General features: G+C 43.7%; 1 protein-coding gene and 1 long non-coding RNA gene across 3 annotated transcripts; one reads left to right on the top strand and one right to left on the bottom strand.

The window, feature by feature from the left end:
- The first annotated feature begins 2 nt into the window (after window positions 1–2).
- LOC128138669 (uncharacterized) lies at window positions 3–7,375 on the top strand. 2 transcript variants are annotated; one of them, XR_008234110.1, is made up of 4 exons: window positions 3–213; window positions 406–1,289; window positions 6,067–6,184; window positions 6,901–7,375. It is a non-coding gene; the product is annotated as an uncharacterized LOC128138669 (long non-coding RNA). The 2 variants fall into 2 exon arrangements; XR_008234109.1 differs by having other exon boundaries at window positions 3–1,289.
- On the bottom strand, window positions 6,669–22,798 carry LOC128138668 (cytochrome P450 4V2). The gene is made up of 11 exons (XM_052779902.1): window positions 20,852–22,798; window positions 18,786–18,898; window positions 17,830–17,915; window positions 16,015–16,205; window positions 15,527–15,596; window positions 14,163–14,289; window positions 12,121–12,312; window positions 10,013–10,115; window positions 9,530–9,664; window positions 9,179–9,358; window positions 6,669–7,542 (listed from the first exon to the last, which is right to left on the bottom strand). Exons 1-11 carry the CDS (start codon window positions 21,060–21,062, stop codon window positions 7,367–7,369), a joined length of 1,584 nt encoding a protein of 527 aa, XP_052635862.1. The 5' UTR covers window positions 21,063–22,798; the 3' UTR covers window positions 6,669–7,366.
- Window positions 22,799–24,341: the final 1,543 nt, after the last annotated feature.

The raw sequence follows: 24,341 nt of genomic DNA, 5'->3' as shown, positions 1-24,341 counted from the left end.
AATTGATGTCCAGGTTTTATACCAGCTGAGCATCTGTCTCTTGATGACACTTTAAAATAAAAGGTGAATCCCTGGTTGAGAACAGCCAGAGTCTCTGCTGCTAGCACAAGAACCTACATAAAGAGGGAATGAGATTCATCCCAAGAGTAAGTCCTGAGCTGGGGCGGTGGGGAAATCCACATGAAATCAGTAAGGCTAGTGACTCAGACCCAAGTAAGTGACACCATTGAGAAACTGCTGTAACTGAGGACAGAATTGTCACCTGTGTTTTCTTACTTTTACACCATTTTCTTGAGGCATTCCCTTGGCAAATAGAGACAGCTATATTCTTCAACTATGTATTCTGTGCTCTGTTTTCTTTAACATCAGTTCAAGTTCTTATTCTTCCTTTTCAATACTCTGCAGGAATTATCCTGTCTACATCTTCCAAGCAGTTTTACTGTGGCACTTTCTACACTCCTATTTTGTTGTTAGATGCAACTAAGAGTGTCTTCAGTTTGCCGGAAGCCAGAAAAAAGACCAAGCCTGTTTGCAGATGTATGAAATGTAAATGTAACAACAAGAAGTCAAACTTAATTTACAGCTGATCTGAATCACTTGGTTTGATTTCTACAATTCTTTTTAACATGTGTAACCAAAGCAAAATAAATTTCAAGCCCCAAAAAATCTTTCAAATCTTAAAAAAAAAGGTGTTTCGTTTCATAGTGAAATTGCCAAAGGGGCAACTCTTCCCTCCTCCCCACTTTTTCCTCTTTTCTTTTACACTGAATATGCTGGAAAGACAGATACATATGCTCTACTCAAAAAACATCTAGATCGAAACATTTCATCCAACTGTGACCTTTTTGAGCATCCTGATGATTGGAATGACTTCTCCATGACTTATGGGCCAGCAAGGTCTCCAATTCCTCCTTACAGAGGAAGAACTGTCTCAAAGAAAGTATTCATACTCTCCTGTGTATCAATTTGCTTTGCCTTGATATGTTTGTAGGAGAGGACTCAAATGTTTTCAGTACAGCAGCTTTCATTTTTTATGTGCTCTTTTCTAAGTGTGTAACAGTGACAAGGGAGAGTGCTAGAAGGCTTTGCTGCAAAACACATTTGATAGTTTATTCCTGTAACATGAAGTGTTTTGAGACTGAGTTGCCTGTACAGCTCTGACCTTCAGCTCGGAAGAGGAGATTTTCCATCAGCCACGGGATGTAGAGGTATCATGGGAGTACAGCTCTGGGAAAGTATACCACACCACCTCCAGCCAACACCACTGAAGCCTTCCTGTGTAACCATAGGTATGTCACTTAGTCTCTCTTTTCTCATCTATAAAATGATGATAATCTTTCACAGCTCTGGAAAAATTATCACCTTTACTTCAAATTACAGAATTTTCATAATCCTGAAAGTAATCACAAAACCTACCATGTATCTGAACAGTGGCACAAAAGGATTAGAACTTCTCTCCAAGGACTTTTAATTTGTTCACTTTTCACTTCTCATCTGGACTTTCCACCTCAGATATCGGGCAGTGTTATTCCAGTTCATTACTGTCTCATTAAAAAAACAAAACAAAACCAAACCAAAAAAACTCCAACCCCACACTTTTGGAAAAATAAGGTATACAGTTCAAATTGGCAGAAAAAACGGGGCAGATTCATCATAAATTTCAACAAGATCATGTGTTTCATCATACAATATGAAGTCATACCCATTCATCAGAAGCTTCTGTAAGATTTCATTTCTATAATCCATTATGTCTATTTTAAAAACTTGTCTCAGGAAAAGGAATCTTTTGGTGGTGGCTGTTTTCTTCATAAGCAAACAAGTGGAAAAAAAAGAAAAAAATACTTTCTTAAGGCAGCAGTTCTCAAATTTAGATACCACACTCCTTCCAAAAGCATAAATCATTTTAACTACATCTTTATAGGCATCAATTGCATTTGATGGTGAAGCTGAGAAATAAGGCAGCAATGCTATTCAAAGGGAATCATAATAAGCACGGTCACTTTGGAAAAGAAATGCATTTTCTTTCAGGGGGCCTGCTACTCACATGACAAGAGGTCCCCTGTTTACACCACTGCACTGTTGCTCAAATCAACAGAGTTGTACTTCTGTACAGAGAAAAGAATGTGTTACAAACTCTATGTTCCTGAATGAATTATTGTTTATTATATAATAGGACATATTTATTATAGGACAAATTATAAAATATGCTGAGAGGTATCAGTTTACTGAGCTTCACTGAAATCCAAAGAGATTACATGATTTAAAGTAGGAGAAGAACTAGAGATTCAATGCTGCTAAAACAAGTTCTAAAAATTAAATCTTGACCTTTCCTTCTTACAATGAACAATCTGGAGCCTTTTCACCTGAGTCCAGATGACATTATCTGAGTAAAGAAACCGCTTCCTCACTAGGCCAAAGTCTTCTCGTGCTTGACTTGATTCCCCCCAAAATGGCTGCAAAAAGATGGCTAGAATAACTTATTCACTGATTTGTGGAAAGTGCTGGATTGCATATTGTTTTGAAATAAAAGCTGTATAGCAGTTCCATATCCTGTAATTACATGTCGGCAATAGTCTTCCTAGAAATACAGCCCAGAAATAACGGCACATCAGGTGTTAAATAAGAAATAAATGCAGACCAAAAAAATAGAAGACAGTTGCAAGTATTAAACAACAAATCACTACTGGGTTTGTTTTGTAAGAGGGCTTCTTTGATTTTTTTCTTATAAATAGATTTGATTTTTTCTTATAAATGGAGAATCACATAACTGCCCAAGGCCTTGCTTCTTGCAGCTAAAACACCTGATGCTGGTTATTGTTAGACATTAGAGAACACAGAACATTTCAACATACTGAAGGGTTCCAGTGCCTTGACCAGGCCCTGTAAATTGTCAGGCAGTAACTCCTGAGCAAGTTATATGTGTCCCTGAACCACGAGCCTGGAGTCAGGTCTGGAGGTTTGGGCATACAGGTTTTTGTTAACTGACTGCCTCCTTTCACTCAAAATAATTTGCATTTTCAATGAACACTTTCCATCTCTGTAAGCTACACTTGAGGCACGGATCAGAAAAGCACATTTGTTGAGCAAAAGATGGAGTTATACTTAGCAGAGAACTCCCATTTTCAGAATCTCAGATTTTTTTTATTTTTTTTTTTTTTTTTAGGAAATGAGTTAATTTAGTTTTTAATCCATGCAGACTACGAAGATCATCTTCTAAATATGACCTGACTATGAACTGAGATAGTACTATACTGGGAGGTTTGCCAGGGGATGGCACCGGTACTGCTTTTAGGAAGGAAAGTGGGGTAGGATTCTCCAAAGGCTCTTTGAGTCTTTTACCTGCTGGAAGAGGAGTATCAGTGAGATGACATGTTAGATCATGCATGGCAAGATGATCTGTATGCAGCAGTGTACTAACACCTATACATGAGTGTTTGTCTTTTGCAGCATGACAATTAAATTCAGTAAGGCAGGCGGATGTCTAGTAAGCACCACTAACCCACCTCCTGCATGTGTCCCAAACATGCAGCTTTCAGAGCCCAAAAAGCAGTTTGTGTCAGGGTGGCTGGAAACCTCTAGTGCCTCTGAGGCAGCCCTGGAGGCACTTTCAAGCAGCACCACCCAAGAGGTCACACAGAGGGTTCGTTGTCCGTTTTCTTCATAACAGCTGTAAGCCATGATCCAGAAACACTCACACACTCTATTTCTGTCATCCCAGTAAAAAGTTCTGTCCTTCCTGTCACCATTCAAAAGGGATCTTTATATGAGACAAGGCTATCAACTTCTTACAGCAAGGCAGTTGTATTTCAGAAACAGAGCCAGCACCACCCCATGATTAGCATCATTGAGATTACCCTATACGAACCATTACTCAGGAGTAATATTTGGGTTTAGAGTTCAGCTGCTACCTTCATACCATCAGCAGATACCTAGCCATCAGGACAAAATCACAAACAGCTACCATGCCCACACAGTTTTTATTACTGTCATGGTTTAACCCCAGCCAGCAATTAAGCACCACACAGCCCCTCGCTCACCCCCACACACACCCAGTGGGATGGGGGAGAGAATCAAGGAAAAAAAAAGTAAAACTCATGGCCTGAGATAAAGACAGTTTAATAGGACAGAAAAGGAGGCGGCGGGGGGGGAGGAATAATAATAGAATATACAAAACAAGTGATGCACAATACAATTGCTCACCACTCACTGACCCAACAGCCAATCCCCGATCCATGGTGCCCCCCTGCCAACTGCCCCCAGTTTATATACTGGGCATGACATCATACGGTATGGAATACCCCTTTGGCTCATTCAGGTCAGCTGTCCTGGCTGTGTGCCCTCCCAGTTTCTTGTGCACTCCCAGCCTCCACTGGCAGGGCAGCATGAAAAGCTGGAAAGTCCTTGACTTAGTATGAACACTGCTTAGCAACAACTAAAACATCAGTGTGTTATCAACATTATTCTCATCCTAAATCCAGAACACAGCACTATACCAGCTACTAAGAAGAAAATTAACTTTATTCCAGCTGAAAACAGGACAATTCCACGAAATTTCGTTGTCCCGTTTCTTTATCTGGAAACCTGGCAAGGCTGCACTGCATTCCTAAGTCCTACAGGGTTAAAAAAAAGGAAAAAAAACCCAACCAAACCCAAAGAGTTGTTGCTGACCACAACCAACAACTACACACCACATGACTCAGGTTAATAAAAGCACACACCCTACACAATGCATCTAACATCTACCCTGCAGGCAGAAAGTCCCTGTTCTTTCAGTATTGGTTTCCCCAATATTTATTTCCTTAGCAGCCTCAAATTGCTTCAGAACCAGTTTTCACAGCAAAAATGAGAGGTCACCGCCTTTTCAGAACAGCTCTGAACACAAAGATTACAGGATTACATCAGTGTTCATCTTGGCAAAGTTACTATGTGCATCATTAAATAGGGATTTTCCACTGCGGTAACCCTGTGCCAGCATTTGAGCCCATGCACTTTTAATAATGAGTTTCTCATTACAGTTTTATCCAGTTTTTATCTAACTTATTTTTCTTGTTCCCATCAGAGATTATAAAGAAATTACACTTTACTTGAGATCCCATTATGTGAGAAGAGTATGGTACAAAAACAAAGTGCAAAATTATTTGGTCCTTGTAGATAGATGTCACAAAAATTATCTCCTTATCAAGAAAATTGTTACAGTTTGGTCAATTTTAAAAACTGTTTCCACAAAACAGATCCCACAGAAGAAAAGGAATTAATGTTAATTGTCATTTGTCTTGAAAGTCCTCAATTTAAGGACATAGTTTGACAAAACACATGAAGTACTTCTCCAGGTTTCAACTACATAGCGAGTGAGAAAACATATTCTGGATGCAAATCTTGTATACCTGCAAAGCTCACATTACCAAGTACCCAAAAGCGTTAAATAATTCCTTCACTTAAAGTCTCTTTAGAAAACATGTGTCATTTGTTTTATGTGCATAATGTTGAGAAGGTAGTCTCGAAAGTTATCTCATTATAAAGAAAACAATTTTTACAATCAGCCCTGTAAACTTAAATTCTTGTTATTATCTAGCAATGAAACCTGTCTTTGAAAATGAAGGCTGAAGAAAGTAACCATACTATCATTGTTACATGACTTTTGTTTTCTTAATGGCAAAAGAAAGGCAGCAATTAAAATAAACTATTTGTCAAGGTCTGTGATTTCATTTATGTAAACTAAGCAGTTAAATCCTTTCTTTTTATAAGATCCTCAGACAATGGTAAAACGTAGGTTTATCAGAATATAGAGAATTTGGCAGGTTCAAGGAAACCTCTAATTTACTTGGAAACATAGGAATTCTTTTCTCTCTATTCTGATGTTCTGCAAAGCACAGCAATATCCCAGGAATTAAACCACTAAGTGTTGTTAAAAGGGCACAAGGAAACAGACAAAAGAAAAGCATCTCTAAAGGTCAACAAAACCAGTAAGGACAGATTACTCCTTTCTTACTCTGTAACACATTAATCACTAGGGGTGGACCAGTCCATATTAGCCGTATCAGCTCTGACCTCCAGCTTCTCATCCAGTTCCCCTCTGCAGGTGACCCACAGCCCCGGAGCAATCTAAAGGCGATAGCACACCTAAAAACCCCACCGCCAGTCACAGGGGCAAGAGCAACTGCTGCATCGGCAGATAAAGACAGAGGTATGGTTATCGGTATGCATCCTTCTTTGTACAGTGCCAGGGGTCATGCTGGGTTAACACACACCAGCCAAAAGAAGTCCCAAAGCATAGGGCAGAAGTAAAGGGCAGACCAGCTAGAGGACCTCAGCCTGGTCTAGCACCAGCTTTTTCTTCAGTGCTTACAAAAGTCACGGAAAGTCTGTTCTCCAGCTGTGTGGCTTGTTGCAGATTTTGACCTGTCCTGAAGGTACAGCCAGAAACTTTCACAGGCACTTCATTCCATCATTGTAATTCCTCTTTAACATCAATTAGCAAGAAATTCCCTATGTTGCCTTCAGGACTCCAGAAGGCAAGAGCAGACTGGCTCATTGTTTCAGCTTTGACTAACACAGTAAAATCTGGTCAATCAAACACCCCAGGGGAACTGATGATAAGAAATAATTATCCATCAGTAATTTACCTGCACCCAGGTATGCAATTTTTACAGATATAATTTCATTCCATATTGAGGCATAGTAGAAGTTTATTCTCAGAAATTCTAATAATACAGTGTTTCTGTCATTATGAAATCCTGTGTGTAATTTGCACACTATCTAGTTCATGGTATGATTATACAGATTAATACTTATGGCACACTTTGCTAAAAAATAATTCAGAGCACTCACTACTTAAGAACTACTGTAAATGCTTACAAAGGAGGAGTGCAATTATCAGAGATTTTTCCTTTGTCTTCATAGAGGCAGTCATCACCAAAACAGAAAAAAAAAGTGCCAAGTGGAAGAACTGATTACTTGTACCTTTCAGAACCAAAGAAACCTGAAAACTATCCGAAGATCTGAGACTATCAAGTTACCTCGCAAATGCTATGGTATATAACCAGATCACTCTACCACAGGCATTACTGTTGTTACTACCATAATTTAAAGTTTTTTGCTCTGTTGCTATAGAATAGTTTCATCCGAGTAGATAAGGCACTAAGGTTTGATGTTTAAGGACTTGGACTTCAAAGATGAACATGAAGTTCACATGTACTAGGAAACTACAGCAATTTAGTGCTATTACAACATCTTCTTTAATGAAACAATCGGTAATGACTGTAGTTTCAACAAATTGCCAGGCGGCCATCAAAATATCTGATTTAAAAACATGTCTCAGCTTAAATAGCTTGGAAGTTTTTGGAAAAATAAAATCTTGAATTCCCTTTCATTCTGATCCAGCATTTGGCCTTCTCTTCAGCTTAATCCAGATGCCATTATTTGGACGAAGAATCAGTTCTCCAGTTGTACCAAGCTCTTCTGGCTTTTGACATGAGTCCACCCAAAAGCGCCGCAGGATGAGGGCTAGAAGAGCTTTCTCCTCCATTTGTGCAAAGCGCTGACCTATGAATTACAGGGCAGCAAAAAAAAAGATGTTATTGTCAGGTTGCATCAACAGTTGCTGCATTTGCATGCTCACAGCGATACCCCTAGGAACACAGGACAGCAAAGACTCTGCATCTGCCTTGAGAACAGAACTGGCTTTAGGCCAAAATCGAGGTCATATGGATACTACTGAAACTAGCACTTTTCTCTGCATCATAACTCTGGCCTTCCTGGCACAACCCACAGCACGTCCTCCTTCCCATAGTATGCAGAACTCAAACAGCAAAGAGGAAACACTTCACATGGAACTAATACAAAACACAGCCTTGTCATGTCTCTTGGATGGTCTAGGCAGGGGGGAATGGATGACAGATCAGAGCAGGAGAAGATGCAGCATGGGGACTGCAAGGAGAGACAAATCCCACTGTTCCATATAGGCAGAGAGGAGCAAAGGAGATACAACTGCAACAGAATGACAGACAGACCTTCCTTTAAAGAACACTAAGCATCACACACACTGATCATTTGCTAGCACAGAGGGCAAAGTTCAATTTACATTTCAGAGAAGGGCGGAGGAGGAAAGGGGAGAACAGAGAAATATGAGGGAAACCAAACCAAGTGTCACAATCCAGGCAGTTCACTCAAACTAAACTGAAAATGGGAACAGGACACAAAACCCAGTGCTCAAAACTTTTTCTGTGCTCCCCTCTGTATAATATGCACAGATGGATGTCTGTACACATGTACACAGTGGTGTATTTCTGCAATAATATTAATGAACCAACTCTCCTGCACATGTTCCTATACACCCAGGAATTAGCTAGACATGTAATATTAAATTAGATTCCTCTTTGGAACATGGGAAGACATAGTCTGCTGTTTTTATGGGAAGGGCACCTATTCCCAATGAGAGAAATTAAAAACAAACAAACAAAAGAGCCAACCCTGCCCCCCCAAAATAAAACAAACAAAACCAAAACCCCAGAAGTTGTAGTATTTCCCATTCTTGTAAATGGCATGAAAATTGCTGAATGTTCCCCATCTGCACTTAAGATCAGTGCAGGGAACAGTCTTCTCTTGTGTTGTACAATATAAACAATGATGCCTCTACTTTGAGAACTGATAAATTCTAAGTGTCTCGGTGGCACTTGAAGAGCTAACAAGTTCTGGGATGGTAGTGAAAACACCAGAGCAGCAACGGTGTCAGAAAGAGGGGAAGAATACATCAGTTGCAGACAGCATGTTTGGGATACCCAGCTGAGATAGATTTTTCCAGAGCAAAACAAGTGCAGGACATTTGCCTTCTCTCGCTCTGTCTTGCTGACACTGAGGATCAGAAATTTGGAAGCAATCCTGTCCTAACACAGGAGCCCATTAACATGCTGCCAGGCTGCACAGGCAGTGAGGGGGAAACACCAGCATGATAGACATTGGCCTCTGGGAAGAAAGGAGCCCTTGGGAAGAAGCAAAATGTGGCAGCTCAAGCACCAGGCTTGCAGGGGAGATGGTGCCCAGAATTCAGGGGGGATGGAGAGGGGAGACATGACCAGCAGGCACATAAAGACTTAAATTTCTCATACACTCACTGCTGCCACAATTACCACACCAGAAGCAGCACTGTCACATTACAAGGGCTTACTCTTCAGCTACCTACCAATGCAGTTCCTGGGACCAGCTGAGAAGGGCACGTAAGCATACGGGTGCCTTCCCTTACAATTTTCAGGGAAGAATCGCTCAGGCCTGAACTCCTCCGGGTCAGGGAAGCTCTCGGGGTCTCTATGCAGGGCATAAGTTATGACAAGAACATTTGTGCCTTTTGGTACCCGATATCCTTCTAAAGAGAAAAGGGAAAGGGAGAAGAAGGGTCAAAGCAACAGCAAATAAGTGACTTTCTGTACACAACAGCAAAATAAAAAATAAAACAACGCTGCCCTTTACTTGGGCAACACCTCCGCTGAGGAGATGCTAGCAGGATAGGAAGTGGCAAACACAGGACACTACTTACTAATACAGCAATCCTCTCTCAAGGCACGGGCAAACAGCGGAACTGAAGGGAAGAGCCGAAGGGCTTCTTTCACAACACACTCAAGGTATCGAAGCTTCTTCAAATCGTCCATTGTAACAGGATGCTCAGTGTTGCCTGTTCCAAAGCAAATGGGGATGAGCAAGACCAAAACTCCCCATTTTTGGTGAAACAAACTCATTCCAGCTCCCTCCAGAAACGCTCATCATGCACCAAGACCACATAGGAGAAGGTGCTACACATACATTGAACATGCATGACTTGCCCCAAAGACATAAAGTTGGCTGTACTCTCCTACAGGCCTTCCAGCACCCATCCCAATCACCTCTAGCTATTGAAAGCTCCAGAAGGGCCACAAGGCATGTTCCTACCTCCCCTTCTACATTTAGGCTTATAATGTATCACATCCCCACTCAAAAATGGAAACACCACCACAACCCCAATGCATCAGGAACAGAAACGTACCAAACACCTCATCCAGCTCTCTGTGAACCTTCTTCTGGGCTTCAGGATTATGTCCAAGTAAGTACAGGGCCCAGTTCATAGCAGCTGCTGTTGTATCATGGCCCTAGAGGTCCAGATTTACAAAGACACTCACTTCAACACCATTCCTGTGCACAAGTAGGCTTTGTAAATACTTGGGTGTGCAGGTAGTATAGAAAGTGAGACTTATTAGTCCCATGACCACGAGAAAAACAAAAATCAAGAGTGAAGACATCTATCCAACATGCTGATTATCAGGATGTAAGATGACCCATGATTCTGTCAGGTGCCTGAAAACTGCCCAAAATGGAAAAGTGTTGAAATAACCCAAGCAAACAGCTCTCTCTTCTGCCTCCCAGAAGGTGCATCAACTACCAGTATCTACACAATGAAGCAGATGTATATTCATGTTTTTGGTTACTGCCCAGTCAACAATGTAACGTCTGGGGAGGCAACGACTACCACGGGAGAAATACAGTGGACACAATCTGTAACTGTCCTGGTTTCAGCTGGGATAGAGTTAACTGTCTTCCTAGTAGCTGGTACAGTGCTATGTTTTGAGTTCAGAGCGAAGAATGTTGATAACACTGATGTTTTCAGTTGTTGCTCAGTAGTGTTTAGTCTAATGTCAAGGATTTTTCAGCTTCTCATGCCCAGCCAGTGAGAAAGCTGGAGGGGCACAAGAAGTTGGCACAGGACACAGCCAGGGCACCTGACCCAAACTGGCCAACGGGGTATTCCATACCATGTGACGTCCCATCCAGTATAGGAACGGGGAAGTGGGGGGCAGGGATTCGCCGCTCGGGGACTGGCTGGGTGTCGGTCGGCGGGTGGTGAGCAATTGCACTGCGCATCATTTGTACATTCCAATCCTTTCATTATTGCTGTTGTCATTTTATTAGTGTTATCATTATCATTATTAGTTTCTTCTTTTCTGTTCTATTAAACCGTTCTTATCTCAACCCACGGGTTTTGCTTCTTTTCCCGATTTTCTCCCCCATCCCACTGGGTGGGGGGGAGTGAGTGAGCGGCTGCGTGGTGTTTAGTTGCTGGCTGGGGTTAAACCACGACAGTAACCTTTACAAAACTATCCAAAAAAGGTACAAAACTATCCAGAAAAGGGTCTAATGAGACACAGTACAGTGGCCATAGGAGGAAATACTTCTTGGCTTCCTATGAGAAGGGGGATCAGCTACTACAGTTCTCAGCACCACATAAAAACTTGGAAAGGAAAGGAAACAAAGAGAAGGGGAACACACAAAAAAAGGGGGGGTGGGGGCAGGGAACAGAAAAGGGAAAAGTTGACCAACAAAGGATTTTGGTACTAAAAAGGAGCACTTGTGAAGTTCAGGATACTGTACCTCTTCAAAATCCAGCTATGGAGTAGTACAGGAATGGTAAAATGGGAAGAGGGTTTCTTTAGGTTACAACAGCAGTAATATGACTCTGAATTAAGCTCTTCTGAGATAGAATTTAGGTCCACCTAATGGATGTGTGTGGAAAACTTGTGAAAGTCTTGTTGAGATCCTTCATTGGACAGGGAACCAGGCACAAGATGAAAGTACCAATGCACAGTTGTTGACAGAACCAGGAGGTTAGAGCCAATGTGGCAAGGGACAAAATGTGAGGAGAGCTGACAAAATGCAAAGCAAAACACTGAAATCGTTTAGAGCTCTCTTTAGCATTAATGAGGTTTGCAACAGGAGCTGAGAGCCCATGGCCCACATTAGCCATTAAGCTCTTATTACGCACCTGCTTTCATGAGCAGAGCCTGCTCACATAGGCAGGGCCTACCACATGTGTATTGCCCAACGTTTTGCCAGGGCACACAATTCTGGCTCAAATGTTTCTATCCTTCAGTAGTTTCTATCCTATAGAGATTTCCTCTTGGGCTTCCAGGACTAAAATAACTTCATACTAAAAGCAACCTCCTGAACTAAGAAAAGGAGGAGTCACCACCTGTAAATGGTGAATCTTGGGTTCTGGGGGAAAAAACAAAGCAAAAAAAACCCAAAACAAAACAAAAAAACAACAACAACAACAAAAACCACAAACCCACACCCACCAACAACCCGAGGTTCCTTGGGTACCTCAAACATGAAAGTATCCACTTCCTCACGAATGTCCCTGTAGCTCAATTTGTTCCCTTCATCATCTGTTGCACTCAGCAGCATGTCCAGGAAAGCTTTTCTCTTTTGGGAGCCACTTTCTTCATAGTTACCATCAGTATCACATTTTGTTTGCTTGGTGTTTTCAAGTTCTGCAGCTTTTTCTGCAATGACCTGAGATTAGAACCATTATATTAGACATGATGCATGCAGCACACACGCACAGTCTACATCACACAGATTTGTCCCAACTTATTAAAACAACAACATCCATCTGTAGCAGTCTACATGAGCTAGTTAGCATAGCTCTCAGCATTAGCTTATGAACTTTAACTGACTTTTTTGTGTTAGTAGGTGAAATATGACCAACCCCTCTTGTCCCAAGCAATAGAATGAACCCTGAATAGCCTTTGTGTGATCAAGAAAATAGATAGCCAAACTATGTAAACAACTTGTTGATCATCAAGAAGTGTAAACACATCCAGAATATCTGGAACAAGCCAATCATGAATGCCAACAATAGTGATAGCAAATCAAAACCATCACTACAATTTGAACAGACTGATCACCAAGAAGATATTCTCTACCCTATACAATAACTAAGGAAAGGATCACATCTCCAGTCTCTGCAGAACCCAGGAGATTGAAGAGAAGCCAGGGCACCCCACACCCTGCATCAGGACCACACATAGCACAGCTGGAAACACTACACTAAAGCTTCCCAAATTTTCTTCAGTATGAAAGCAATGGTTGAACTTCCCTTTTGTAGGTCAAAGAACAGCCCCAGCGACAGACAGAGATTTCCTGCTGTCACCACCGTTGTCACAACAGCAAAACAGAACCCTTCAATAAACTGGTATTGCTCTCAACAATAAAATAATTAAAATAAAGGGTGTAGGATATGTAATTCTGTTCAGAGGAAGCACTGAATGGGAAAAAAACAAGTAGTTATACACACACACACAGTTTCCCTCACTGAACATACACATACAAAAGCAGATATTGAACCACCTTTTGTCTCAGTGCATTCTGTCAGCACCTACACTAGGTGATATTATTATTTACTGTTCCTTTGTCACCTTCTAAGATTTGTCTTCTTATATCCAATGCAGCAGCCCAGCATGGGAAGAGAGCAAGTGTTACCTCAGGTCCCTTTAAGAGCCTCTCTCATCACTCACTGCTGCAATTCCCAATAAAAGGAAGCAAAATATGAACTACTTAAAAACAATGCAGAGTCAATGTGGCTCATTATATGTAGTGAAAGTTCAGAGATTATTTCCTTTGTTGTGGCATTGATACAACGACATTGTGGGGCACATACACCTATTTCAGGGAAAGCAGCCTCCCTGGGAACATTCTAACAGGAGATTTGGGAGGGCAACCATTGGCAAGAACAGCATAGAGGCTATTTGGTGAGAGAAAGGGGTGTTACCTGCATAGTCTAACACGGTGAGAGAACACTGTGTTTTATGCCGTCAGTGACATATGCTTAACGGTTTCTGCGTCAAAGTGTCTTATTGCTGAGGTGGGGACCTGCATGTGTTTGCTCATCTCAGCAGTTCTGCTCCAAATAGGGGAAAATGAATACAGGCTTCCATTTCTGAGGGCTGGACCAAGAAACATTACCAAGCAGAGACCCCTATGCTCACTGCTACAAACTTGGCAGTGAGCTGTTGCAGGTGATTCAGATGTGGAGCATCTGGGGCAGAACAAGAGTTCAGTGAACTCTTGTTCATTTCAGTTGTCAAGGACCTGTAAGTCCTGTTACTCCCTTGGAGTAGTATATTCCCTTGCTTAAGTATGACAAAGTTCCTGACAGAGAAGTCAGCTGTTGTGCTCTTTTCAGGGAACTCCTCGGCATCCTAACAGAGAGTGAGTTCTCCTCTTAATAGATGCATATGAAGGGAGTTGAACCTCACCCCCATTTGGAAGCTCTCTACTGAGTGCAAGACTTTGCTCCAACAACTAGAATGTACCGTTAAAAAAAAAAAAAAAAAAAAATAATAATAATAAAGAATCTATACTGTATCTGTAAAATTGTGAAGGATTTTGAGGTTCCTCTCATGCTCTCTTCCTTCCTTGAACAGCATATATACAAGATCAGGCCAAAGCCAAGGGCTCTTCTGTCTCTGTTGGATTAGATCACTCATCCTAGGGGCACAACAATTACATCATGTAACATTTCCTGACAAAAAATACATTTACAGCAGATTTTCAAGAACCAAAAAAAGTTCTACCTCCCCCAGTGAAATGGAGCTTAACATATTGTGTAGGTTTAAACCCATTCATCTGAAAGGAAGGATGTTCATATTTGTTTCCTGATTTTAAACCATCTCAAAATTTCTGTAACTTTTCCCAGCATCCAGCATCACCATGATTTATATCTTTAAGCACTGAACTCTGAGAAGGAGAACATACTCTCATTTAGTGGGAATACTCTTGAAAATGACATATTAAGTCATCCAGTCCAGTCCCACTCCACATCAGTAAAGCACTGATCATGCTGAAAAGATATGTACAACCTGAAAAGACTACATGTTGAGGACTCCAAAACATCTGCTCTATGACCTCAAAAAGTCATCTAAAAGCATTACATTATTACTTGACTATCCAGGTACCATATATGCCAGACTGCACATGAAAAGTATTTGAAATAAAGATTATGAGACCTCAAGTATGCTCAAACACAACTGGAGTACATCTGGAAGGGCTGATTGTCATTACTATTCAGCTCTTGCACATGCATTTGGGTGCAGAAAGAGACTTTGAGGAGAAATTATTACATTTAGACTGACCTTGGGCCAGCCCACTTGCAGTACCATTTGGGAAAGGCCAAGGAACCGATGACAATCAAACCCTCTAATTCCACCCCTTTTTTGCAACACATATCTCAACAAGCCCCATCAAGGCTAGGGGTGAGAAGCCACAAGCAGCTACATCTCATCTGGGCTGACCCACCAGTGTGGCAGGAATATAAACCATGCTTTGCCTAATCCACTGGACAGTCACGTAGAGTTTGAATGGTGTAAATACTGCCGTGAACTGCAGAGCAGAAGTGCCTCAGCTTTAACATGCTGTCTAAAACACCACCCTCCCAATTCTGCCAGTCACGCCGATATGAAATGTTGCAGCTCCATTTTTTTCTAACCTCCTGTACCAATGGATTAACTGAATGGCAGCTGACCCCTCTTCAAAGCCTCAGCCTCCCATTGCATATACTCATACCAGAAAATGCATCAAAATCTGCAGGTTTTCCTGCCTTCTTGGCTTTCTACCTCCACCTGTGATCCCCTGGCCCTCCCTCCTGGCTCACAGCAGATGAACTCCTGACACCAGCAGCATCAACTCCAGCCCAACTACAAAGTAGCCAAGGAAAATTTCCATATACCTGTAGACAGCACGAACATACTCAGAATCCTTATTCTCCTGAGCACCCACATTCTTGCCCATTGCCGTTTCTAGGAGGAGGAAATCATCAATGGTTCACAAATGCAAAGTAAAATGCAGAGTCCCAGTACACAATAGGTTGCTACTGCTCCCAGTCTCTGACTGTCACCACACCATCCTTTCAACAGGTAAATACACACATCCCGTTTCAGGTGATGAGCTGACTACATTTTCATGCCCAGGAGCCCTGCCCGTCAACACAAGCTCGCTTCAGACTGCTACCTCTGCCCTGCCCATCCCACAAACTCACCTGCTCAGATGCACACAAGACACCCTAGGAGGAAGGATGACCTTGGGAGGATGGAAATGCATTCACACAATATGCAGGGACATTCCTCTTCAACTGTCTCCTCACACAACATGGCACAGCTGTACTCATGAGCCTCTGCATCATTTGCAGCTGCACCACAATAACTGAAGAGGACTTACCACAGATGATGTCAAGGGCACACAGAGTGATGTATAGAAAGACATCAAATGGTTCCTTGTCAACATGCTTCTCAAGTTTCTCCAACAAAATACCTCCTTGTTCATTCATAACCTCTAGAAAGTCAGTTAAGATCGCAAAGTGGAACGTGGGAGTTATCATCTTCCTCCGTGACCGCCACTTGTCCCCAGTGCTGCAAAATTAACAGGGAGAAGGAAGGGTTAAAAACTCCAAGTCAAAAATAAAACCCTCAGCATCACAGGAAGTACACATTAAAAGCTGCAGCCTGGAACACCTGCACAGATGGACACGCTGTAGATGACTCTTCAAGCTGTCCATAGCACTCCCCACCCAGAAGGAGCAAAATGGAAATATTTCTTGCTCCAGCTCCCGTCAAAGCACAAGCCACCATTTCTATAGCTGCTCTCAACAAAAGGAGATGCCAACAAGCCCTCAGGCAATATGGCCTCATGCTTGCTCAGTGCACAGGCTCAGAGGGATCGAGCGGAAGCCATTTGTAAAACAAACCAGCTGTTTAGCACCAAGACCTCAAGTCATCACACTGTCTCTGTGAATCACCACCCATGCTTGAATCACCACCCATGCTTGCCTTCAACCGCTGACGAGGAAATGAGGATTGCAGATAACTAGGGTCCAGAGACATTACACAAATTAGTGCCTCAAGGTCTGGCTGCAAAGTACTTCCTTGGAGAGAGGCAACCACCTCCCACGTGTCAGTGAAAGAGCATGGAGCCACAGCTGGTGACACCAGCTTCCTGGTAGTTCTTGTTCGCTTTTTCTGAATCACATGCCCCACAGGCACACAAATGGCAGCTCTGCTTACAGGGTAAACCATCACACCACTTCTCCTGTTAGCCTGCTATGGACCATGGACCTCAACTCTCTGCACTTTGCTACTGATAACTGCCTTCTTAGGGCCATGAACAAAACTCAGGATAAAAGGCATTCCTCATCCTCTCCCATAAACTTGTGCCTCCCACACCCCATGATCACAGCTGGCTTTTACGACACCATGGTCCCATCACAAAGCACGAGGAGTTCACCTCTGAGGGCTCCAAACAGGCAACAAAGCTCCATTGCTAACAGGGGGACCTTGACCTTCTCGCACAAACACAGAAGAGGCACAAAGGCACCAGAGCCACTCTACATTCACCTTGCTCTACTCTTGAACATCTGCATCATCCAGACTAAACCTCCCTTGACCCTCCCAAGACCACAGGACACCAAGCCCTTACATCACTGGTCCCCCCTCTCTCCACTCCTGACTTGCGCTTTTACCCAGGCTCACTTCTTCCAAGCCTCCACTTCACGAGGGAAATGAAGGACAGGGTACAGATACTCTCCTATCCTACCCCAAAGCATCACCAACCTCAGGCCCATCCTCCTGGTTGCAGCACCACCAGCTGAGATGATAAGCAATGCACACAGTCACAGTTCTGCCACAGTCTGACCACTCGACACATATCACAACATTCAAAACATCCAGTGTATAGCATCGCAGACTAAAAGACACCACTTGCCATAGGATACAACTTCCCAAAACTCACATTCATTTCAAGCCTCTGGGCAAAAAAGTAACAATGGCCAAATTTGCCAAGAAACAGATAATGCCAAAAGATTTTTATTGGGCATTAGCTGCTAAAGAGCAACCAAGACCATCACAAGCAATAAGACTTCTACAGTTATCACCTACATCTCTGTCCAGAGATACACACAGCATTCCTGCCACCAAGCCCCTTCCTATCACATACCCTGCAATTTCAGAAAGAGAGCAATGCACCTGCATTTCACTATACCTTGTCAGAAGTCCAGTGCCCAACCACGGCTGCAGGAATTTGTACAGGTACGATTTTTCTATGTGTTTCGAACTGCTCAGAATAACCTGTCAGAAAAATTAAAGCAGAGGAAAAAACATCACTTGTTAGATGGAGAGAGATTTCTTCAGCTGAGATTACTTCACACAACCTCAGTTCCTCCACAAAAATGCCCTGAGCCTCAGTAAAATGCACAATATTTCAGTACAAGCTGGTACACAGGGGAAACATTGAGTTCACACCCTCAAGTCTTTCAGTAAATTTCCCAATCCTGAGAAACAATGAAATACACAAAACCTACCACCCCCACTCCCCTTATCTTCCTGAAAAAGAAAAATCTGTGTTACAAAGTCACAGGCAGAGCTCAGAGAAAACCCAACGGTTTCCAGCCTTAACCAAACTCACAGGAAGTACCATCTCTTCAATAAACACTCCAACAAAGAAACAACTCTATCTTCCCAGATCAAGGACAATCATTGTCAGTAGCAAAACTAACGACTACATTTCATGGCATCAAGACACACCAACCAAGTTCTAATGCAGAAGCCAGTCAAACAGACACAAGCATTGCAAACTGCATTTCATAATGTTCTGTCCCTATTTCAATGGTCCCATCTTCCCTGCTATCTGCTTGTCCATTCTGATCTTGGGAGCAGGAGTTTTCACACATGTGAAAACAAAGCTAAAGGAGATGCTTCTTTGTATAAAACATATTGAATTGGTGGTTTCGTTTGCTGGCCATCTTATTTATTTTTTCCAAGACTAGGCTTTTTATATTCTTCCGCTTTCAGCCCTTCTTTAGTACTGGGTCAGAGGACAATCTCAAGTAAAATCAGACCAAGCCCTTTTTTGCAAAAATTACATTGAAAGAATAGAAACTAACAGGTTGGACACTGCTTTGCATGACAGTAGAATAGACAGGAGACAAGAACACTCACCTCCACACTGTCAGGGTGATACAAAACCAGGACAGGCAACGGTCCTATCCAAATTTTGAGCAATGGCCAACTCCTGAACTCTTCAGCGTAAACTTGTAGTTGTTTAAAAAAACCTGGAATGAAAACAGCATATTAGAATTTTTTAAAAAGGGGGTTTTGATGAAGCAAGACTTCTGTAATGAACTCTTTTTCACCATATGCCCTGTAACTATGTTTTTGTTGTAGTTCTATCTTGCTACTATAATAAAGCAGCATATTTTGCACCTAGCTATTAGCTGTACTGCAAGACCATTTCTTTATGGCTGCACTCTTGAAGGCACTTTATTCTAGAGAACCCCCTCCTAGCTGTAGATAAGGCAGCTTGATTTAAGCAGTCTCAAAGCACTGCAGCATGGGCCTTCTGCATTGCAATGCTCTTTGTAACAATTAGAGCCAAATCAAACTTTATCAAGGCTATGCTTACATTTTGGCCTATCTGATACTAGCCAAAATGCTGTATCAACATGCCTCTTTACTTTCCCAGTACAGCATCAAGCCTTTTCCTGTCTGAGACCTCATTGACAGGTACTACATTTGTGGTGCATACACAAGTGATGTCATGCACAGTAATGGCAGAGCACTGCACAGGAACCAGCAACACTTGCAATGTCTAGCTTCTGATAGCTGGACTCCTGAAGAAAAACTTTGGAGCCTTTACACTGTTATTGTTTGTCTACAAACAAATTCTTTCTTACTCCAACATGCTTAAATTCTCTAAATTTGCTAACAAAGGAGATTAGAGACTCCATAGAACATAAGAGCCTCCATCAAATTGCTTTCTGGAGAGAGAAGCAATGTTCTTTTTTGTTTTGTTTTTTTAAGAAGATTTAAAAAGAAGAAGAAAAAGAAAAAAAGATTTGTCTTTCAGTCAGGTTCATATACACATCCTGACTATGATCCTGCTACCTCTTCCCCAAAGTCAGCTTCAGGGAAAGCTGCCTGCCCTTGCTTCCACCAAAGAAAGATATCTCATATCTCTGTTTAGATATGGGGTTGGATCCAGAGGAAAGATGCGAGTGTGTACCCTGGTGAACAGAGGGACCATGTCTCAGCATGTGTCAGTACTGGGCACTGTGCGCACCCATGCTGTACTCGTCCTTGGCTTCACCACGCTCCCACGACCCAGTCGCTCTCTCTTCAGGCAGCATACCTGGCAGCACAGCCAGTAACGCATGTGCACAGAGCAGACTGGCATACACAGGCATCACAAACACACCCAGAGGAGTCTGCTGGTCCACTGACAGCACAGCCACAGCCACTTTCACACCACTGACTCCTCAAGAAATATGCTCCTGTGCAAAACCGAGTACCAAACAGAAGGGGAACGTGTAGCACATTAGCGGTCTCTCAAGCACCTGGCAAAAAGAAGGTACCATTGATCAATGTGAGAACAGAAAGGTTTGCTTTTGAGGGATGTACTGCAAATACTCCACAAGTTCTTTTGCATCTAACGCATAAATCTAAGGCACAGTTAATTCTGAAACTGACCCAACAACTCAGCATGCTAAAGTCCCTTGTACATGCTCACTTGGGGGAAGATAATTGTTTAAAGAAGTATTTTTCCTTTACAAGCTAAAAGCTTTGTTTGGATTGCAGCTAACGGCCATGGGGACACAGTGCTCTGCATTGTGAAACAGCACTTCCTGCAAGAGTATCCACCACGCCTCCCTGTCACAAAAACATATTCCACGGCATTCATGCTCCACCTCACCAACAACTGGAAACAGGTCCCAGTCCAGCATCTGGAAGCCGCTATCAGATTGAACATCGAGCTAATCTTTGACCAATAATAACCCCACATTTATGCAGTTCCTCTCCTTTCCCCTCTACTACCCACTTCTCACACAGTTCCCCTCTGCAGATCGCCCGCAGCCCCAGAGCGACCTAAAGGCGATGGCACACCCTACAACCTGCCCCAGCCAGCCGCAGCTCGATCACCCAAGCACCTCACCAGTGCTGGCTCCTCCAGCAAAGCCCCATACAGTGCAGGGGCCTCATAGCTGGGCTGCGGTGTGAGCTGCCCTTACCTTCTCCGTTCCGCTCCAAGAGTAGAGCATTTCCCAGCAGAGGATAGCAGGGGCTGATACCCGGGATCGGCTTCGTCACCCACCATCGCCTCCAGTAATCCATCAGGGAGGGCAGGCAGCAGATGGCCACAGCCGTCAACAGCAGAGCGATGACCCCAGCCCCCAAATGCAGCACCTGGGGTCCCCCTGTGGCTCCCTGCACAACCTCCATCACCACGTCCCAGCCTCCTGCTCTGAGCCTTGATCCCTACCGGGGAACCGGCACTGCCTGTACCCACAGCGGCCGCATGGCAGCGAGCCGAGTGTGCCGGGACCCAGGCCACGAGAGCGGGAGGCGGAGCTGTCGCACGGCCGAGGCACAGCTTCCTGCCAGGAAAATAAACAAAGATATTAAAAAAAAACCCACGTGGGGAGAGGCTGCCTGCAAGCACTTCCTGACGGCAGAGCAGCCACGGGGAACCGTGCCATTTCCCTGCCCTCGCTTGGCTCTTCTGACTCAAGTGAAGAGTGAGAAAGTTCTTCGCAGGACCGTGCAACACCTCAGAAGGAAAAGACACAAACTGCTGTCAAGAGAAAAAACACCTTTTTGCTGATTTGGGAAGCATGGGTTTTCCCAACATCATCTTTCTCCTGTTTTCAGGTGCTCAGGGAACACCACCATTTTGCCATACAGAACTGCTCCAGTGCTCTCCAACACGATGCCTGAAGGGTTTCAAGAGCTTCAGATGGGCAGCACCTTTCTTCAGTTGGGTTGATGACTTCGAGGGGTTACACAAACCAGAGCCCATACAGGCCCACAATCAAGAGCAGCAGTGCAAGGCACACTGATGCTTCTCAGCTCAAATCTGATCTCACTGTCGAACGCTCAGTCAAAGGCTAAAGGGTGCCAGTAACATGACTGGCAGCACCAGCACCTGTGTCATAACTTGCAAAGTGCTTGGGTAGAAGTGGTGCCATACCCACCATATATCCTGCTACCCTTCCTGCCTCAGGAGGATCCAGAGTCCCTTCCTTCTGCTGCAGGGCTGCTGAGCACCTGCTCCTCAAAGCCTCCAATGCTCAGAAACCTTGTGGTCAAACAGAAGTTCGGTGAAAAGACAGCATGGCTTGCACCCAATTTGCAAAACTTCACCCCCTGAATATACCACAAAAGCTTTTTATAGCCCTAGCCATGTTTCTCCTGTCTGTTTCGTACCAAAATTTACTGCACTGACTGCACTGGCATTTTTAGTAAACCAACAAACAGCGTAAACAAAGCAACTAAGATAAGAAACACAAACAGAGAAAGCTCAAAACATCAGGAGTTAAGAAAGGGCTGATGACCCTTGGCAGCAGAGGGCAGTAAATTTTGGCACTTTGTTCCTGCAATCTCCCAGCAAACACTGTATCATAAATGCTGACTGTTGCATTTTTCTGCACAGTAAACAGCTGGAAGTGAACTTTGCTACTCTTGCTGTTATTTGTAATGGTTTGTGACGGAAAATAGCAGATACATATCCTGTCTTGCAAACAAATGAGGCAAGCTACATAGCCATCAGCGCCCTCTTTTGTTCAGGTGACATCCCAGGAAGGAAGTAAGCGTGCAGGATTAAGAGGCTCACCTTTTGTCTTTGTAACATGGAGATCAGCTGGGTAATTTTACTCTCTTTATAAAAACCTTGCAGTTTGTTGCCTTCATGGAGCTGATAACTAGATGCAGTGGTTAATTGTGATTCTGAGTCAAACTCTGCGTTTCTAACTGCTGATAGCTCCTTCTGCAGGAAAAACCTGAGAAACGGTGAAGCAGCAGGAACAGGGTGAAAAGCCACAGGGAAAGCAGTAGGGAACACAGCAGAACAAACACTGCAAAATCCTGCCAGCAGCTGGCAACGGTGATGCTGTTAAAAAAAGGCAGCGGCTACACTGGAATGAGATGTAAAAGATATACCCAAGAAAGAAGAAGTGAGAGGCCTGGCATAGAATCATAGAATCATAGAATCATTTCGGTTGGAAAAGACCTTCAAGATCATCGAGTCCAACCATTAACCATGCCCCCTAAACCATGCCCTGGAGTACCCTGTCCACTCGCTTTTTGAATACCTCCAGGGATGGTGAATCAACCACCTCCCTGGGCAGCCCATTCCAATGTTTGACAACCCTCTCAGTAAAAAAATTTTTCCTAATATCTAACCTAAAATCTCCCTTGCCTCAACTTGAGGCCATTTCCTCTCGTCCTATCTCCAGACACCTGACAGAAGAGACCAACACCCACCTCACTACAACCCCCCTTCAGGTAGTTGTAGAGAGCGATAAGGTCTCCCCTCAGCCTCCTCTTTTCTAGACTGAACAACTCCAGATCCCTCAGCCGCTCCTCATAAGACTTGTGCTCAAGGCCCCTCACCAACTTGGTTGCCCTTCTCTGGACACGCTCCAGCACCTCAATGTCTTTCCTGTAGTGAGGGGCCCAAAACTGAACACAGTACTCGAGGTGCGGCCTCACCAGTGCCGAGTACAGGGGAACAACCACCTCCCTGCTCCTGTTGGCCACACTGTTCCTGATACAGGCCAGGATGCGATTGGCCTTCTTGGCCACCTGGGCACACTGCTGGCTCATATTCAGCCGGCTGTCAACCAGCACGCCCAGGTCTTTCTCTGCCGGGCAGCTTTCCAGCCACTCTTCCCCAAGCCTGTAGCGCTGCATGGGGTTGCCGTGACCGAAGTGCAGGACCCGGCACTTGGCCGTGTTAAACTTCATACAATTGGCCTCAGCCCATCGATCCAGCCTGTCCAGATCTCTTTGTAGAGCCTCCCTACCCTCAAGCAGATCGACCCTGCCTCCCAACTTGGTGTCGTCTGCAAACTTGCTGAGGGTGCACTCAATCCCCTCATCCAAATCATCAATAAAGATATTAAACAGAACAGGGCCCAACACCGAGCCCTGGGGAACACCACTCGTGACCCACTGCCAACTGGATTTCACCCCATTCACCACTACCCTCTGGGCTCGGCCATCCAGCCAGTTTTTCACCCAGTGAATAGTGCACTTATCCAGGCCACAAATGCCAGCTTCTCAAGGAGTATGCCATGAGAGACAGTGTCAAAGGCCTTGCTGAAGTCTAGGAAAATAACATCGACAGCCTTTCCCTCATCCACTAGGCGGGTCACGTGGTCATAGAAGCGTCTTTGAGGCCTAATTATGTCACTGAGACTTGCATCATTACAAACCTTGGAGGACGTTCTGTAGGAGAGGAGTTTTCTACCAGATTGTGATTAGCATTCCTTTTTACTTGGAGTACAGTGTTGGATTTCAGCAGGCACTCCACTAGTTAGCGAACCTTTGCTTTTATAAATGCATGAAAATCTGCTTTTACTCAGCCTCTCACCTAAGTGGAAGCCTATCTGCCCGTGCTGACAGAAGGCACGCATCCTGTCAGGCACCTATGTCAGCCCACAGGCACAATGGCAAGGCAGGCTTCTGGTGGTCCCTAGAATGCAGGTCTGGATTCTTTGA

The sequence above is a fragment of the Harpia harpyja genome, chromosome 2 (assembly GCF_026419915.1).
Source record: "Harpia harpyja isolate bHarHar1 chromosome 2, bHarHar1 primary haplotype, whole genome shotgun sequence".
Lineage (NCBI taxonomy): Eukaryota > Metazoa > Chordata > Aves > Accipitriformes > Accipitridae > Harpia > Harpia harpyja.
Note: the sequence above shows the minus strand (reverse complement) of the source record. Positions and strands in the feature narration are given on the sequence as shown.

Coding starts and splice junctions, on each gene's coding strand:
- LOC128138668 (XM_052779902.1), bottom strand. CDS start 21,062: ATGGAGGTTGTGCAGGGAGCCACAGGGGGACCCCAGGTGCTGCATTTG. Junction 17,916..18,785: donor ATCACCCTGACAGTGTGGAG/GTGAGTGTTCTT, acceptor TTTTTCTGACAG/GTTATTCTGAGCAGTTCGAA. Junction 15,597..16,014: donor TGCCCTTGACATCATCTGTG/GTAAGTCCTCTT, acceptor TCCTCCTCCTAG/AAACGGCAATGGGCAAGAAT.